At 36.5% G+C, this 20494-nt stretch overlaps 1 protein-coding gene across 1 annotated transcript in view; it reads left to right on the top strand.

Annotated features, from left to right (window-relative positions):
* LOC136253867 (uncharacterized) overlaps window positions 1–20494 on the top strand; it is a 46572-nt gene that overhangs the window by 8819 nt on the left and 17259 nt on the right. The window contains exons 4-6 of the mRNA XM_066046527.1: window positions 12541–12689; window positions 19088–19177; window positions 19546–19589. Coding sequence (XP_065902599.1) covers window positions 12541–12689; window positions 19088–19177; window positions 19546–19589 — 283 coding nt within the window. The remainder of the gene's footprint in view (window positions 1–12540; window positions 12690–19087; window positions 19178–19545; window positions 19590–20494) is intronic.

The raw sequence follows: 20494 nt of genomic DNA on the forward strand, positions 1-20494 counted from the left end.
TGGAACCAAACTGTACATGTCTGTTGTTGACACTTTTGCTGTTACCAATAATCATCTGGTTGGCTGAAATGTTGACTCTGTTGGAAAAAAAAATCCACTTTTAATTTTTAGCTGTTTTTCAGGATTCAGCTCAACGTGAACATACTATAGCTAGAAGAAAGAGTAAAGTTACTAAGAATGATATATAGTTGGCATTATTATATGAGTGCTGGCTGAAAAACCTCTAAAAGATCAATATACTCTAATAGAACTCTCAAATACTCTAATAGAGCGGTCAAATTGTTTCATCCTAGCAATCTGCAGCCAGCATCAGGGATGTAACTGCGCTATTCTGAAACTTGTGCATCTTATACCAGTGTATCTTCTTCAAGTCTTTGAACATATTGATATCATTATTGTATACCTACGTAACTTAGCATATAGCTACAGCTTTAATACACTAATAATATTATTGAAAACACTTGAATTATTACTGCAGATATTCTAAGTTTGTTGTAACTATTAATGGTTAGAAAAATGCTTCATTTTGGCTATTAATTCTGGCAAAACTACTTATAGCAGAATCTTGAAAACTAAACGACTAGCCACAGAAACTAAATGAACATTATTATGCAATAATAGGCTAGATACAAGAATAAAAAAAAGAATAATTGGAGAAATTTTTGGAAAATCTGGAAAGAATAATAGGTAAAATTTTGAGCGTAATATCCCTACTAAGTGGGGTTTCACTGTACATACGGTTAACAATGGTGAACAATATTAATGGTTAACAATTTACACTGAAACCTTACTCAGGTCACTTCTTGTAGCAGATTGCTCTGTACACAAAATGACACATTCAGAGATTGTATTTAGATGGATGATAAAGTAATGCATTATGACTTAAATACTCATGATGTGTCACTGCTAGGCAGTATCTGATATGGCTACCATATACACGGCACTGCTGAAGCACAACATCGCACTCGCTTGCATGTACAATTTTGCTCAAGATTTTAAAAATTGATAATTAAGGGGCGTGGCAACTGTTTCGCTTGCAGGACTGTGTGGCAGCTGTTTCCCTTCTGTACAAGTGGCCACCAAGACAGGTCCACTGTGGATGAAAGCCAAGCACTAGATATTTGGTATTTCGTGTGTTGAAGGCATTCCAGGGCTTCTGGTAGTCTCAAATCTCACCACAGTTTAACTCAGGCAGTGTTGTGGTCACTACTAAACCACTGGAATGCTGTGTTATGTTCGTCTTATGCTTGGCTACTATATTGTAGAACTGAAAGGGATACTCCGAAAAATATAATATCCTATGGATAATGACTTCATCATTTTCTTCATCAGTAACTTATAAGGACCAAAAGTGAAAATTTTACACTTTGGGCTGACAGCCAACTGCCTATGTCTGAAGCAGTGCCTTTGGTGCTCTAACAGATTGGCTTCCCCCTTGCTGCCAGTACTCACTGTCTCACACGCTGTCACACACTAAATCCATCTCTATAGCCAGTTAGAGCAGCATGCTTCTTACCATTTTAAGGCCACAAAATACAGCCACCTCCTTAATAAGCTAGGACAGAAAATTTTGTCCCTACCTGAATAATGGCCAGTTTTCACTGTACTATTGGTGATTAGTGATCATAGAGGATTATTTATTAAGATACTAAGATATACAAACATTACAACCTCTAAATATAGCAGTAAAATTTTTACCCTGGTCCAATAGGGCAATAACTTTTACGTCACAAAATTGCATAACCGCAACTTCCGCAGGGAAAGAAGTGGGCAAATTCAATGGCGGGGAACCTTCAAGAGGCTACAACTTGTTCATTCGGCATGAACCTTACTCAGGAAATAGAACAGAAGTTGAGAAACATGATGAAAAACATCACTTGGGCATCAGGTTGGTTTAAAAGGTAGCTAGCTAGCTTTGATAATAATATAAATCAATAATAAATGCTCAAACAGTGGGCACAGAGGCAAACTGCCCAATCTTGTGATGAAGGAATTGTCAGGTTGGTTTTACCCAGGTTAGAGGGATAAAACGGCTGTTTTGGGCTCAACTCGAGAAAGCCATTGTCGCTAAACAACACTTCAGTAAGAAAGAATGAACAGTAATGAACCATTGTATTAGTCTCGCTAAGCCAGATCCTTTTCTTTCTTTTGTGGGGGCGGGAAAGAAAAGGGTCTGGTGAACATAGTATAGCATCATCGTTGTACAATCTCGGGATAGGCCAACGACGATGCTATACTATGTTCACCAGACACTTTTCTTTTCCCGCCCTCACACAAAAGAAAGAAAAGGGCCTGGCTACGCGAGACTACCATTGTATGTCAATTTGTCATTATAAACATTGTGGGAATCTTCTATCGCACTTTTCAGAAGTGTCAAAATCCTTGTGCCCATGCATTTTTTTTTGCCAATCATCAGCCATAACTCGCCCAGCACAGATCAAACTAACCTGCACTACTTAAATATCTGTTATACTACTCTCTTCTTTGTTCCTGACAACGTGGTTTCATAGTCTCAGCAAACCTCAGGCGAAGTAAACTCGTGCCCCAATGGCATGCGTACATTTTCTGCCCCGCAGAAGTGATTATGTAACAACTGTGATGTCAGGTGTTACCACTCTATGTCTAATAATCGTGAGAGACTCTACTGTACAAACCGAGGTACAAACACATGTTTTATCATGGTATGCGCTAAACGCCTTTTTACAATTAAGTTTTACAACACAAATACATGTATAGTTAAACTCACCAATTGTGTCTCAATGGCACTAAATCCCTTCAACACGAAAAGACAAGCATTGAGACAGCAGCCTCTACAGCCTATTCTGGTGCGCTTATTTAGTAGTAATATAAATTTTAAAGGCGTTTATTTACAACAGGACATAATTACGCGCCCCTCTATTGTCTCTGTACATACTTGCCATTTCTCTATTATTCTCATTTCATTTCACAAGCGTTCCTATTGATATGGGCAAGGGTGTGGCTTCTCCACTCATTGCTTGAAGTAGATCGAGATACTCTAATAGAGCGGTCAATCACTCTAATAGAACAGTCACATTTCTACAAATGCTGTATTTTTTATATTGTAAAGTCTGTAAGTAGCTAGTAATTTAAACTATACAATCCAATACTAGGCGGAAGTTGTAACTATGTTGTAATATTGATTGCTGTGTTACAGCTGTTTTGTGACTGCTCTATTAGAGTATCTTGATCGTTTTAATGCAGTACAAGATGAAAGGCAAAGTGTTACTAAGGGTTTACTAGTTAAAATGGGTGCTAGTTGACTGCAGTTGCATGCCACTAAAATTACAGTTGTGTTTTAATATTCTGTCACTGTAATCTGGGGTTTCTGTCAAAACCATGGAAACTCACCTACTGTTATCAACAGTGTATGCTTATTCTAACAAAAAGTATTGAAATCCCATCCAAAAACAGCTTGTAGCTGTAAAAAAGTGCGCATCCAAGTAAAGCAGAGTTAACTGTGACAAAAAGTAATGATATCATAATGTGGCCATGTATGAGGTGTGCAAGTTGTAAAATTAATATTAGCTAATCAGATAATACAATATTATTGTTTAAGTGTTAATGAGAACTATGTGATGCTGCTAGTTTTTTGTAAGTGCATGAGCATCTTCATAAATGCCACACAAATTTGATTCTCAATAAAGCAATGTGGATAGATTCTCTCATAGCAATAAATAGTTTGAGTTTGGCTGCCTTTCCTGTATACGGTAATGCTATGAACAAAGGAAAGGCGCAAACTCAAACTATTTATTGCTATAAGAGAATCTATACACATTGCTTTATTGAGAATCAAATTTGTGTGGCATTTATGAAGATGCTCACACACTTAAAAACTAGCAGCATCACATAGTTCTCATTAACACTTTAACAATAATGTTGTAATATCTGATTAGCTAATATTAATTTTTACAACTTGCACACCTCGCACATGGCCGCATTATGATATCATTACTTTTTGTTGCAGTTAACTCTACTTTACTTGGACGCGCACTTTTTTTACAGCTACAAGCTGTTTTTGGATGGGATTATAATTTTATGTTATGATACTATATTTGATGCCTGCTAATATTGGACATATTGTACTAATAAATACACTGTACATTGTATGCCCTATAAGATGTTACAGTATTACATATATTGTGGTGCAAATTTTGGGTCCTCATTGACTCTGCTGGCACTAAATTGCTGTAATTGATAGAGACTAGCCAACCCTCTGAATTAATGGCTTCATAGAGGAGGTTGGATACACTTAAGCACCACTAAAACAAATTATGCAAGATTTTTTTTTTGAGTAAGGACACCAATCTCAGCAGTGAAACAACATAGTTTTGTTTATAGAATACGTAAGTGACAAGCCTGGTGAAGTTGCAACTGTGACTTATTAACTTTACCCTGAACTCAAGCATTTTTTAGAAAACAAAGTAATAATATTGCCTTGAAGCTTATGTGAAATGCGATCTACGTACATATCTAATGAACCCCAGTGAATCCCATCATTTTTGTATTGCGACTACTGAGGGTCATGTGAAATAACACAGTGCAATTAAGGCTAATATATTTATGTGGTGCTTAGAGCACATCCAACTGTTGGGATTTGGTACCAGTTCAAACAGAGCAGCTACATAACTCTTAATAAACGCAAACAACTTGTACAAAGCACAATAGAACAATACAAAAAGTAACAGTTATATTAATACTCACACCTGAAACTGTACAAAGAAAAGAATTACCTAATGCATGAAAACTTACAAGACTAGGTGCATATGTGCTATAATTTCAGTAACCAAAGAAACAAACTGTACAGCTACTAAAGGTGTTCCCAAAATATATATACAGTAATAGTGTATCACACAATGTACAAAAAACAACATTTACTTAGAAGTGTGTTTACTCAACACTCCTCCTCACTACTAAGTGTAATGTTCAGGTATTTGGATTACTCCAGCCATGTCACGTAGTTTACAAAAATGTTCACAACGAAGACCTTTAGTAAACAAGTCAGCTGTCATCTCTTCTATGGGGAGTTGTGTGGTATTAATGTTCATATTTAATTGCAATATGCTTTGTTCTATCATGAAACTGTGGATTTTTTGTCATTGAGATAGCAGATTTGTTGTCTTCATAAATTATAGTTGGATTTTCCAAAGAAATTCCTAGTTCAGATGTTAACTGTCTAATCCACACAGCTTCCTGGGCTGCACTAGCAAGTGTGACATATTCTATTTCGGTAGTTGATAATGCAACACAAGTTTGTTTCTTACTACTCCATGTAATTGCACCCCCACTCATTTGAAAAACATAACCCGATGTTGATTTTCTGTCATCTAGGTCTCCAGCCCAGTCTGCATCAGAGTAACCAATGCACTTGCTTGTTCCATTCTTTGACTACACAATGCCATGGCTAGTAGTTCCCTTCAGGTATCTCTTATCACACTTCAAAGTAGTTCAATGTTGTTTTGTGAGAACTTAGCCAAAGTACTCACAGCGTAAGTGATATCTGGCCTAGTGCTTACTGATAAGTACAGCAAACTTCCAATAGCAGATTGATAGCATTGTTGATCAGTACAATCTTCACAGTCAGATGCCTTTACGAGTTTCATACCAGTACCAACTGGTGTACTGACTGGCTTGCAATCTTGCATGTGAAGCTTTCTGAGAAGATTGTCACTGTAAATTGGTTGGCCAATCCAAATATTTCCAAACTTCTTGTCTTGGAGAACTCTTATTCCTAGGAAATAGTGTAGCTCTCCAATGTCTTTTATGTCAAACTTTCACAAGAGAGCATCCTTAACCTGTTTGATCTGCTTGTCACTTCGTCCTGCTAGAATAATATCGTCCACATAGACTCCAATATCATACTGTACAATAGTAACTGTATAGTAGGGACTACAAAGGAGTAGGCGTGGCCCACGAAACAATATCACCTAAAAACCAGCCTCAATTTTCCCTTATGACGATGAGGCAGTATTGGTGAGCTCAAACAAGCATTCAGATCGACCCGAAACGCTTTCAACAAGTTGCTACGGAATTTAAAAAAAAATTTATTCAACAGAATTTTCTACTGACTGACTGAGTAAGTAAGTAAGTAACTGAATGATGCCTTTAGGCAAGCATAACTCGATAACAGCTAAGGCTACGGGCTTGATTTTTTCACTGTTTGACGTCGCTTCAGCCCGACAGGTGCCTTTTGGCATACCGCAGCACGTACAATGCATTCTTCATGGACTTACCAGTGTCCTCCTTTGTGTCCCATTCATCTTTGCTGACAGGGAAAGGTGTCGATTTGGCACGAGCATGTGATGGCTTCCCTTCAAAATGGAAATCATTCGTATTTTTCATCGTGGCTATTTTGATTGCAGAGGTGATTTTCAAACAGTTCTTGATTCGTACTGCTGTGTAACGGGCTGAATATAGCCTACAGCAAAGTGTAATGGATACTTCACTTTTCAGACGATAATTAATATGATTGGCGTGCGCGGCACAATTTCTTTTGGTATGCGTGGATTGTAGAGGTGCTTTTCGAACAGTTCTTGATTCGAAATGCTGTGTAACGGGTTGAACATAGCTGACAACGAAGCGTAATGGATACTTCACTTTTCAGATGATAACTGATATAGCTGGGGCGCGTGCTGCCTTTTCAGATGCGGTATGCGTGGGTTCACCAGTCATATTAAAATTATTTACAAAAAAAGTTAATAAACAAGTATACAAAAAAATTGGAATTTTCAACTAGAGTAGGGACCATAGCACATCGATAAAAAGTACTGAAACAAGTTGGAGTAGTCCATGATATTAAATCACTGTAAAACAATAAGAAGTGTTATATCCATTTGCTATAGTTGACAATTTAATGCTGTGTTTCAGAAGTGGGGTGACTGCTTGAGGCCATAAATCCTTTTCCTTAAGTTTACATACCAGATGCTCTTTTCCCTCTGTGATAAAGCCTTCGGTCTGCTTCATGTAGACGTTCACCATTTAAAAAAAACTGTGGTTACAACTTCTTGATGTAATTTCAAAGCCATGTTGAACTGATAATGCTATTAAAACACAGAGTGACTCTAATCTGGAAAAATATTTTGTCATAGTCAGCACCGTATTTCTGTGAAAAACCTTGTGCAATTAGCTTAGCTTTGTAACGCTCGACTTTACCATTTGCACCACTCTTCTTCTTGTATACCCATTTACTTCCAACAGCTTTTCTTTCCTCGGGCAGCTCAACAAGATCCCACACTTTATTGTCAAAGAGTGATTTCATCTCAGTTTTCATTGCTGCTGTCCACTCTGACTTGTCAGGACAGGTAGTGGCTTCTTCGATGGTTGTGGGTACTTCTAACTTCTGGGTGCTAAGATTCACTCTGTTTCCATAAAAATCTGGAGGTCTTCATTCTCGTTCTGATCTTCTAAGAGGTGGCTCAGCACTGAGCTGTTCAACAAGTTTGTCTACACTGGGTGCTTCACAATTATTAGGAATGTCCAATACCAAACGATAGACAGGTTCACTATTACTGTCTGTTTCAGGATCAATTTCTCGTTCATCTTCATTGAACTTGACATCATGGCTATGAAACACTTTGCATGCGATTGGGTCATAAAGGCGATAACCCTTGGTCACCTAACCATACCCCAGAAAAATTCACTTTCTTGCTTTGATATCAAGCTTTTGCCTTTCATCTTTTGGTATGTGTGAGTATATGCATTGCACCCCAAAAAAACACATAAGTGATTTACTTGGGGGTTCTTTTTCATAGGGAGTCATCCCTTCAACTGCTTTAGTTGATCTTATGTTTCTTAAATAAGCAGCCCTTGAAGGAGCTTCAGCCCTAAACTTGTGAGGAAACTTTGAATCAATAACTTTGAACGAACCATTTCTACAAGCGTTTTTTTGTATATACCTTTCAGCAACACCACTTTGCTCAGGTGTCTTAGGTATTGTATGCTCGTGTCATACCCCTTGTGATTCTAGAAATTCTTCAAACTTAGTAGAGGTGTATTCACCACCATTGTCAGTCCAGAGAACTTTCAACTTATGCCCACTAAATTTTTTAACCAAAGCCTTCCACACAAAATGCTCAAACACTTCATCTTTGTGTTTCAGAGTGTAAACCCACACATATCGTGTTTTGTCATCAATAAAAGTAAGGAAATATTCAGCTCCACCAATTGACTTTGTGCCAATTTTACCACAAACATTGCTGTGAACCAGACCAAGTAGTTCATTTGAACATGTACCGGTCAGATTTCGAAATGGGGTTTTGTGGTGTATACCTTCAACACACGTTTCACAGAAATCTACTTCCTTTGTCACATCATATGGATACAAGCCGTTTCTCAAAAAGCTTTTTAAGGCTCTTTTCACCAAGGTGCCCATAGAGATGGTGCCAAAGCCTTTCTTTGCTTGCTTTGTCTATGGTGATCAGTTGCTGGTGTTGAAAGTGTTTGCAATCTAAATAGTATGAGCTATCCCGTTTATTAGCTACTATAGGTTGCCCCTTTTTGTTCAGTAATCTGCAAACATTTTCATTGAACAAAATTGATTTGCCAGCAAGGCCTTGGTTACACCTAGCAAATTGTATATTAATTTCATTTGTAACATGACAATTCCTTGGCTTATGGCTTCTAGGGTATGACCATCCCCTAAGGTTACTTCTTGTGGCTTCTTGAACAGGTCATTGTGTTCAAATAAACTTTGGTCATTGCAGGTGGCTCCAGAATCAATTATCCAGTTGCATGAGTGACTACCAATGCATCATCATCACTACTTCCTTGTTCCACTGTGGCTTTGTTAGACGTGTGTTTTCTCCTTTCTTGGTTTTGAAATCAGGCTTCTATTTCTTCTCATTGTCAGCAGCCAGCTTACAACAGCTATTTTTTTAAATGGCTGGCTTTCCACAGTAGTGACAATTAAATGATGGTGACTCCCCTTTTTTGTGAACAAATTTTGATTGTGAAATTATTACTTTGTTATGATCCCCTTTTTTGTCTTTCAGTTTGTGTTCTTCATGCAACAGGTGCTCTGTAACACTTTCCATCTTTGGCACTTGTTTATTTGCTTCTAGGGCAGTAACCAACATATCAAAGGAATCCAGAAGGCTAGCCAGTAAATGTACTACACGATCTTCCTCAGACACAGGATCTCCTACTACTGCTAGGGCATCAAATATTTCAGTCAATGCTTTAATGTGCCCTTGTACAGATCCTCCTTCCCTTAAACAAAGAGAGTAAAGCTTACATCGCAGTTCCAAGTTTATTAGCCCAAGTATTTTTCTGAAACTGGTCTGCAAATTTCTTCCAAACAACAATTGGATCTTCCGGTTCTCCAATAAGATAAAGCAATGAATGGCCAATGCAATCATTGCTAGTGCACGATCTCTTCTTGCCTTAAATTTTGTACACGTGCTTTTCAGCATCTTCCTATGCAGGAGCTATTTCAGTTCCTCCCACAATGCCCCATAAGCCTTCTTTGGTAAGTGCCATTCAACATTGTATTTTCCAAGTGGGATAGTTAGCCCAGTTTAATCAAACGGTATGATAGTACTGTTTAAGTAGGGATTGCCCAGAAAATTTCGTGTGCTGCCCAAAATTTCATCTTTAAAAATCACCTTAGAGACATTTTACATGACGAAAATCACCTTTACAGAATAGCACTAGTCCATATAATATATAAAATATAACAAAACACTTAAAAGTGGCCAGTTATAAAATTTTTTAAATTTCCAAAACTCGAATTTTAGTCTCATTGCCTCACTGCCTGCCTCACTGACCACAGTCGCAAGGCTAGAAGCCAAATGAAGCAGCGCACGGCCACCATTTTTATGCCACAATAACAAACTCACCAGTGGGATGTACCTTTTGGGGTTCCGACAAGTGTATGCCCTCTGCGCCTTGTCTTTTCTATTATCTTTTATCAGGCTGCTTGTCTTCTTCATCCGACAAAACCATATCAAAGCATTAATTTTCTGTATCAACACTTTCTTTCAGCAACATATATAGACGCCACAGAATTATTTCAGAGCTGGATTTCAGAAGAGCTTCAGTCCCGGCACTATAAGAGATATACTAGATAGATATCTGCAACTTCGCAATTGGGATCCCGTTTGCGATAGGTTCGTGACCATGCCCATCAATTAAAGATCTACGTAAGTGGACTAATAGTGAGCAATAGAGTACGTTTGAGCATTAAAACTTTCTTTTATTTGTAATTGTATGTGTAGCTAAGTACTGTACGTGGAGTACGGAGACCACACCTCTTAACAATCTAGCTGTTAACTAACAACATGACCTCACCCCTTATTGGTCTAGCTAGCTGCATACGTACCTCTTGGCTGACTCGAGAAATACTCAATACAACCGCCACTCTAATACAACAGTCATGTATGATATTCTAAGGAACAGTCACAAGTTATATTGTAGCTAGCTGTGCTACAGCAAAAAACCAAACAAACTAGTATTTTAAAAATTGTTAATATGCCTTTTCCATAATGACGTCAAAGCAAAAGATGGCAACTTCTATTTGGGGGACTCTAATGTTTTAAAGTACAGGTGATATTGGGCGACAAATGAGGATCGATCGTTTGTGTGATTTAGGAAGAAGATATCAAGCTAAAACTAACAGGTATGGGTATATCGCAGTGGGATTAAATAGTTTATGTGGGTTTTGAAAATTTCAGCTGGTTTTGAAGGTTGAGTACAAATAACATTCCTTTATATACGTTGTAACCGTACCTGGTAACTTGGCTTCATTATCATCCTTTATTAACAACTGAATGGTTTATGAAAACTTGTCGTCATAGGATGCAATACTCGAAAAAATAAGAGTACCCTAAATAGAAAACCGATGTGACGTCATTATGGAAAAGGCTTATTTAAAAATGAAGTAGGGATCTATGCAATAAAAAGTAGTAAAACAAGATGTGAATGATGGTATTACAGCATAGCTCAGTGGGAAAGTTCCTACTTTGGCACATTAGCTATTAACAATTATTTTTGCTCAATGCCAAAATAGGGACTTTCCCACTGAGCTATGCTGTAATACCATCATTCATCTCTTGTTTCACTACTTTTTATTGCATAGATCCCTATTAAATTAAATTACTAGTGGAATAATATAATACAGTGTATATAGATATAGCTGTTTTAATCTCTGCCATGCTTTAAACAGAGACAGGGGAGTCTGGGCCCATAACTTGTTGGGATTTACTACCAGTTCAAACATCTCTTAACAAACAGCAAACAACTTGTACAAAGTACAATAGAACAATACAAAAAGTAACAGTTATGTTAACACTTCACACCTGAAGCTGTACAAAGAAAAGAATTACCTAATGCATGAAAACTTACAAGACTGGGTGTGCTATAATTACAGTAAACAAAAAAAACTGTACAGCTACTAAATGTGTTCCCAAAATAAATATACAGTAATAGTGTGTCACACGATGTACAAAAAACAACATTTACTTAGAAGTGTATTTACTCAACACCAAATTCTTCTAATGGCTTCACAATTCTATTTCCACAGTGTTGGATGATTGATCTTTATACTCTACTTGTAGTTTAAACCAGACTCCCAGTACTAGACAAAAGAGAGGATAAAAATTGGTGATGCAGCAATCCAGTTATGGTTTGATTTTTTGAGCATGGAAGCTGGAATTTTTGTGACCCGGTTCACATTATTTATTTATCACAGCGTGTATTGGCATATACAACAATTGGAAGACAATGCAATTGATAAAAGTGCAAAGCATGACTAGCAACGTAGCTGTGTATTGTATGTACATATCAACATTAAAAGCACAGTAAGTATTGCATGACCATTAACAAAATACTCGTGATGTTTTGTTTATTTTATTGTTCCAGTGTAAATATTGCTAACATTGAGGTAAGCTTACGTACTTCCTTGCACTTGCACTAAGGATTTCCAAATCTTTGCAACACGTCTGTATGAAAAACGTGATCCTCTATGTCACTTCATATCTTTTACCGATGTGATTGGTGAATGATACAACTGGTGTGATTCAACCAGGTTATTTCATATTAGCTTTTAAACTCATGTATCGGTTGTCGCATCATATATTACAGGTGTTTGAAATTTCACGCAATAGAAGCACACACAAATGCATTGCACTTAGTCGTTGCAAAGATTTGTAAATCCTCAGTGTGTAATAAACAAATGGATTCATGGAAGAGCAAAAATTGGTCATTCCCTTTATTGCTATCCCACAAACTGCAAGACGTGTACAGTACACAGCTACATAAATGAATACCTTTTACTATCAAATAGCACCTTCTACTATATCTTAAGCAACACCAAGGATGTGTCCAATTTTATTTTACTTGGACTGTGTAATGAATTCTGTAGCATGATTGTTCCATTAATAATGAGAGATCCTCTAATATTTCTCTTTGTGCTAGATTATAATTAGCGTTTTCCCTGTTGTGTTTAATCAGTGGTGTTTGTTGTGCTAGCTCAGGTTTTATGGCTGTGTATGTACATGCAATGTATTGTGTAATGTACTGTTCCAGGTGATGTTATGAAGGTGATGAAGAAAACATTTTGGATTCCTAACGAGAAGGAGTGTCGTGTGTGGCATTCCAGTACTGATGATGACTTTACACTGTTCACCTCAATGGACACATTACTATATGATGTTGCAAGGCGGTATATTATCGAGGTGTGTGTGTGTGTGTGTGTGTGTGTGTGTGTGTGTGTGTGTTGTACACACCCACGTGAGCAAAATCGTTAAATAATGGTAAAAGCAGCTTTTACGCAAGAAGTAAAAGTGGAATGAAGGCTGTACTAAACTGTTGCACAGGTAAACTTTGCTCTGAAGTGAGTTTTTTTTTGGCGGTCTGAAATACGGGTGTAGCAACTCTCCTCAGACCAAGCGAATTACCTTCCCTTTGGGTTTTATAGGAATTATCAATTGAGAAACAACAGTGCTAATCTCATAGACTACTAGGAATAGCCTATCCCTTCGAGTTGGAAAGGGAGTGTATCCCCTACGTACGCAAACAAAAATGAAAAACAGCTCTGAGGCTTTGTCAAGAGAATTTGTGGGAAAAAAGTTGATGTTGTGTTACTTCTAAAAACTAGGCGCCATGCAGCTAGCTAACTCATCAATTAACTTTTTGTAATTCTTGGATTTTGTAATTTGTGAAATTTTCATAATTTTTCAATTATGTTGCTATGCATTGCTAAGGAAGAACTTGTTAAACAAACTGCTTTTAACAACATAATACGCACAGAAGTATCTTCCAAACTGTTTTATAGTTTGACTATTGTGTTTTTCCCCACAGATTCTCACCACAAAGCCTTAGAGCTGCTCTTCATTTTCATGTAGGGGATACGTCCCTTTCTCAACTGAATTGTTAAATGCCTGTAAAACCCGAAGGGAAGGTAATTCACAAAGTCTGAGGAGAGTCACCACACTCGTATTTCAGACTGCCGAAAAAACCCCACCTCAGAGCAAAGTTTACCTATGCGGAAGTTTAGTATAGCATTCATTTCACTTTTACTTCTTATGTAGAGTGGCATAGTGTGATAGTTGTGCAATTTTTGACACAATTATGAAACTTTCCATATAAGTTGTACTCCCTTGTGACATAATTTTTTTGGATATAGAGCCATCACATATTTGACCTTTGGTGACCTTTTGTATTGAAAATTCATTGTTTTGTCTTTATCTCCCTGTTGCACAGTTTCAAATTAAAGGTATTGCTAAAATGAACTATTCGGCTTTTATTTGAAGTCAATAGGTGATAGCATTCCAAAGTTATGATCATTTATATTAACCATGAAATTTAATTGTATGAATTACTTGCCCATTAGTAATTTATGCTCCAAGGGCAAAGAATTTCATGACTTACAAAAATGATCATAACTTTGTAGTGGAATGAGATACAAACTTCAAACAAAAGTCAATATAGTTCTTAGATCAACATCTTTAATTTGATGCCATGTTTTAACAGTGTAAAATGATGCCTCAGGGAGTTAAAGACAAAAATGATTAATTTTCAAAGAAAAATGGCTCTAAAGGTCACTAAAAGTTAAACCCATGATGGCTCTATATCAAAAAACATATGTGATGAGGAGCACAATTTGTGTGGAAAGTTTCATAATTATATCACAAAATGCACAAAATGCCCATTTTTTGGTGTTATGCCACTCAACTATTACCATTATTTAACGATTTTGCTCACGTTGGTGCATACGGACAAAAATAGGTAGATAGGTACACACACACACACACTTTTACAAAAAAAATTTCAGTAAACCAAATGCGTACCCACAGCCGGCCTTTGGCCAGCTGTGAGCATGCGCCTGGCTTAAAAACACAATAATCAAACTATAAGTGTAGGTTATTGCACAAATCCAGGTATCTTCACTATTTTAGAGACCTGAGGAATGGCACAATAATCACCGAGGGCTTTGCCCTCGGTGATTATTTAGCCATTCCTCAGGTCCCTAAAATAGCAAAGATACTGTGGATTTGGGCAATAACCAATTTAGATATGGCTCGTGCGGCTCTGGTCACTGCCAATAATGGCGGCTTCCTGATCAAATTAATGTTAAAACAACTCACTGGTAGGCTTCCTAGATGAATACGATCATCTCTATTATCCAGCGATGTTTTCACTCTTCACACTCTATTGATGATTTCTGATGGCTGTTGTGACTGGAATCCGGTAAAACACGTGGCGCACGTGATAAATAATTTTGTCACAGGTATCTAACCAGTTTAGATACCTACCCGCGGGTATCTATTAGATTTTAAATACCTCATTAACAACCAAACTTCAAAGCATACTATGTGTACCATAGTCTAAGAAGATACTTCTGTGTGTAATATGTTGTTAAAAGCGGTTTGTTTAACAAATGTTTCCTTAGCAATGCATAGCAACATAATTGAAAATTACAAAAATTTCATGAATTACAAAATCCAAGAATTACAATAAGTTAATTATGTATTATTGCAAAGCCAAAAGTCTATTGGTTAATTCCAGACGAGTTAGCTAGCTGCATGGCGCCTGGTTTTTAGAAGTAGCACAACATCAACTTGCTTCAGTTGTCTCAAATTCCTATAAGGTCACATCCTCTATTTATTCAGCCTATTGCTTCTTCTATTAATTCCTTCCGTTATTCTTTCTTTGTCAACAGCCCATTTTTGTGGAACACCATATCTCATGCCATTCTGCAGATTAAGAAGTCACACTTATTCCGTTAAACCCTCTGTCATTTTCTTTTCTGATTTTTTGTTGTTGTGATATTAAGATGTTTATTTTGTTTTTGTACAGTCCTGTTGTTTTGTCCTTGTAGTCCAAGTAGTTTCATTGTTTTTGTAAAATTATGTCTTGTGCTACTGTATGTATGCATTTGTGGGGAGTATGTTTGCAGGCTTGTCCATTTGTACAACCCAGTCTTTTTGAAAAACTTGATAATAAATAAATTAATTAATAAAAGTTGCCTGCAACAGGGGTGCACCCTCATAACTGCTTATAAAGTCATTGTTTTAGTGCTGTAATGTTATCTCGAGGAATGACCATGATAATGTTGATGTATAGTCTCAGATTAGGAGAAAATTAGTTGGAGATCAGAGAACCAAATTTTGGCTAAATGTTGTATAGGTAATGGAATCGCAGTTTGTTGATGATCTAACACTATAATTGCAGCCATAAGTTAGAATTAGTAAAAGGGATATATATACCTGTTGGTATTCCTAACACCTAAGAGATTGTTACTGGTGATAGTTTGATACTCTTGTATTACAGGTGATGGTAATGAGATTGATATGGCAATTTCTCCCACCTTTGCTCATTTGTATCTAATGATGGGGAAATCTCTGAAATATTAAGTGTAGGCTAGCTATTGAGTTTTTTCTAAGCCTCATATGCATGTACCATACTCATAGCCACCAGACCTTGATTTGGACCAAGATATATGCATGATGTCAATTTATCCAGTCAGACCTGCAATGGAATCTCAACTAAAGCAGATCCAACACAAAGCAGCGCATTTTGTAACACATACATGAACTTGCATGTGATCCCACTGGACCAACTGGATTTAGAATCACTCAAAACTAGGTGAATAAATTAAGATCAGCTATTCTGTATGTAACAAGATTATCTATATGTTATACACAACATGATGAAATTGATATCACATTTGATTTGTAATTGATATCATATTTGACTCTTTGAGACATCCGATCTTTTTGGGACTCAAAATGCCAAATCAGCCAGAACAACAACTTATTTTTACAATTACGATCAAGATCGTATAAGACACCAAAAGTGCTGTAAGACGACACACTCCAAAATCCTAAACTAAGCTCTGTCATCTAATTGTGGGTGTGAGGCTAGAGGTTTAGTGTGTCTGTGTTATTGTGTGCGTGTGTGTGTGCTTGTGTAATATGTGTGTTTGTGTAATGTGTGTGTATGTGTAATGTGTGTATATGTGTATGGGTCAATAGTGTAATGTGATGATGTAACTTTTGGTTGTAGAGTGTACAGAATTATTACAATACCATGCATTTTGAATATAAGTTCCCATTCATTACTGTTTGACTCTGGTTCAGGTTTGGTAACATAATGTATATTAATCAAAATGTTAGAGGAGCCATGTATTAATATTGATGCTACGTTTATAATTTTTGTTGGATAATTTCATTAAAATGTTTCCTTTGATCTCTGGAGGTTTAATAGTAAGTTACTGTGTAAGACAGAAGCCTGTAGTAGAGCTACTGACTAGTTAATAACCCATGATCTTGTGTATCGTTGTTTACTATTGATCAAATGAAACTGAGAAATACCAAAAAATGAGTAACTTCTACTAGTTTGCTTTCTGGTGCAAGACTGATGTCACTGGTATTGATATGATACTGTAGATGAAACACTATTGCTCCCACAACTAGTTCAATGATAGCTACTCCTCATAGAAAGGTAAGACATGTTGACTGATAATTTAAAGTGCCTCAAATAATCTTGTCTACCCATAAAATAACAAGTACGTAAACATTAGGGAGTTCAACTAGAGTAGGCACCGTAACATATTGATAAAAGTACTGAAACAAGCTGGAGCAGTGCAATGTTAAATCACAGTAAGACAGTAAGAAGTGTTATATTCCTTCTGTGCTCGAGATACCATAATGGAAATTCACAGTAGGGATATTAGCTAACACTTCTTATTGTTTTAATGTGATTTATTATCCAGCTTACTTTTATCAATATGCTATGGTCCCTACTCTAATTGACAACTCCTATTTTTTTGTGTAATTGTTTGTGAACTTTTTTGTAAAATAAAATTAGTATGACTGGTGAACCACGCATACCGCATCAAAAGAAAGAAATGGCACCACGCATCCCAGCTATATCAATTATTGTTTGAAAAGTAAAGTATCCATTACGCTTCGTTGTCAGCTATGTATGTTCAACCTGTTACACAGCATTACGAATCAAGAACTGTTCGAAAAGTACCTCTGAAATCAAAGTAGCCACTATGAAAAATACAAACAATTTCCATTACGAAGGGAAACTAACATGCAATACTGCCTAATCAACACCTTTCGCTGTCAGCAAAGATGAATGAGACTCAAAGGAGAATACTGGTAAGTCCATGGAGAATGCAGTGTACATACTGTGGTATGTCAAAAAGGTACATGTCCAGCTGAAGCAATGCTAAACAGTGAAAAAATCAAGTGCGTAGCCTTAGTCTTTATTGAGTTATGCTTGTTTGAAGGCATCGGTCAGTCAGTCAGTCAGTCAATCAATCACTAGAAACTTCCATAAATTTTTTTTTAATTCTGTAGCAACTTGTTGAAAGTGAAAGCTTATTTTGGGCCTAACCAATACTACTTCATCGTCGTCAGTGAGACTGGATGTTTTTTCCGTGAGACACGCCCATTTTTAACTATGTTAGGCCAGGCGAAGTTGATTTATAGTTTGTCATCACCTGCCCGCATCACCTTCCACCCTGCCACCTCTACTTTCATTACCGCTATAATTGATCACATGTATCAGCATTCAGCTATACAGAAAACATTTCTTTCTGTTTCAGAAAGGTGGTAAAATGTGCCACCCACTTGCATCAAAATTGAGTAAGTGGCTGATGAGAAACTACTAATCTACTTTGCCTGGCCTTATAAGCATTATGTGGGTAGCTGAGCCCACGTCATCTGAGGGGCTCTAAATCATGTACAAACCTTGTTGGCTTACTGTATGTAAGTGTTTTATAAATTTTCCTGAGTGAAGCAGATAAAGAAAGTTTAAAAGGAAGTTGTAAACTGTTCCTGCTAGCATTGAGATTTACCCTTCAATAGTGCCACACTGTGACATTAGTACATCAACACCACTGACACTTGTCTTGTACAAAAAGTAAACTAATGATGAGGATATAACATTTTTGGTCCTGCCATTTTAATGTAGTGAACAACTTACTACGGTAGGAGACTTTTTATAAAAAGTTTACATATGGTTCACAGAGAACTATTGTAATACCATTAGTAATTACGATTAGTTTTTACGGTTGCCTTAGTAATTACAATAACAATTACGATTGCTTACAGCTTGTAGTACTGTGTTAATATTGTTTTCTTAACTGACTACTACATGATAGCAGCTGCAGTGTTACAAATTTCACTGCCCCCTGCTGTTATCAAGCCTGTTGAATATGTTGAATATTCATCCTTACCCAATTAAATTGTTCTCATTGTGGTTGTGTACACAACTGGCAATTAAACTTGTTTTGTTGTAAACATATGAACCTATTGTAATTACAATGTGTTTGGTTTTTACAATTACAATGATAATAGTAAAACTATTAAATTACAATGGTTTTTACAAAACCATATGTAAAAGTTACCTACTGTAATTAGTAATCTGCCGCAGGTTCCTATTCTAGATTGCAACCTCATAAGCCTCCAGACGTCAAAGGAAATTATGCATAAATTAGCATTCTGAAAAAATGTTATTCTCCATTCCCTTTTATCCACATCATATACTGTACAACTATACAGGTTTATGTACAGGCATACATCCATGTGTTGTGTAATTATTGTTATTATGCCAACAGAAACTACTCTTAGAACAGAAGAATGAAGATGGTACTTGGCCAAGAGTTGCTCTTTGGCCAACAGTTACTAAATCTGGCAAACTCAAAAGAGTACGGAATGCAAACATGGGGCAAGCACTTAAACACTTGTACTGATAAGTACTAGTGCTCTCAAGCTTTTATAAGCGTGTTGAAGTCTACTGATAAAGTGCTTGAGAATACATTACAATGCTCACAGATGGAAACGCATTAATATGCATTTAATTGATTGATTACAAACTTATGGAAAATAATAAAAGTTTTTGTTTCACTCAAATTATTATGGTCTCAGCAATAAGTACTTTATTTTGTTTTAAAATATTTGTGCTTATTCTTGTACTTGAGCCCTTACGCAGGTGCTTGACAAAGTGCTCCAAGTATGAGCTAAGTGCTTGCCCCATGTATGGTTGTATTTAGTCATTATTTTGGTTGTCTATTAGGGAAAATACATGTATATGCCATCATTTACAATATCATCTATTAGGTAAGTACTGGGTACTGTATGTGCACTTCATGGTGGTGTACATAATATGTATTGCAGTGTCTTATTGTGACTACAATTGTAAAGAAACATTAGGAATTTTACAACCTAGTAGGGATTATTGCCATATAAAGTGCTCAACTTACTGCAGTGTGCCAAAAGACATGTTCTGGGCTAAAGTATCATCTAACAGTAAAGAAATCAAGCGTAGTGTCAGCCATTATTGTGTTCTGTTTCGATAGGAATCAATTAATTGACAGTATAAAATTCCACTAAAATGAAAATTCTTTTATTTAAAAAAATTAATAAATAGTATTAAAACTATAAAAACTAATAGCTATGTAACAACTCGGTTGTTAATTTTTATGATTCCAGGTCACACCATGGCCAAAGGTACTTTTGGCTTAAACATAACTATAACAACAAGTGTAAGAAAAAATTAGGAATTTTCCATATGAGTAGGGACTGCAGCAATAAAAAGCACTGAAACAAGCCGCTGAGATAAAACACAACTGAATGATTGCATTTTAATTCCTACTTTAACCATACATCATAGCAGGCTAAAGTAGAGATTAAAATGCAATCATTAAGTTGTGTTTTGTCTCAGTGGCTTGTTTCAGTGCTTTTTATTGCTGCAGTCCCTACTCATATGGAAAATTCCTAATTTTTTCTCACACTTGTTTGTGTACTTTTTTTGTAAACTTTATTGAATAACTGTATTTAGTAATTCATGAATAACCTGCAGTTCCCGAAATACGCAGCTAAATGTTCCTAAGAATGCGTATTCTTAACAAACTGCTTTAAGCAACACATTACCCACAGAAGTATCTTTTCAACTGTTTTATAGTGTGTCTACAGTATTATTTTCCACTAATTTTCTCAACAAAGCCTCAGGGCTACTCTTACTT

The sequence above is a fragment of the Dysidea avara genome, chromosome 4 (assembly GCF_963678975.1).
Source record: "Dysidea avara chromosome 4, odDysAvar1.4, whole genome shotgun sequence".
Taxonomy (NCBI): domain Eukaryota; kingdom Metazoa; phylum Porifera; class Demospongiae; order Dictyoceratida; family Dysideidae; genus Dysidea; species Dysidea avara.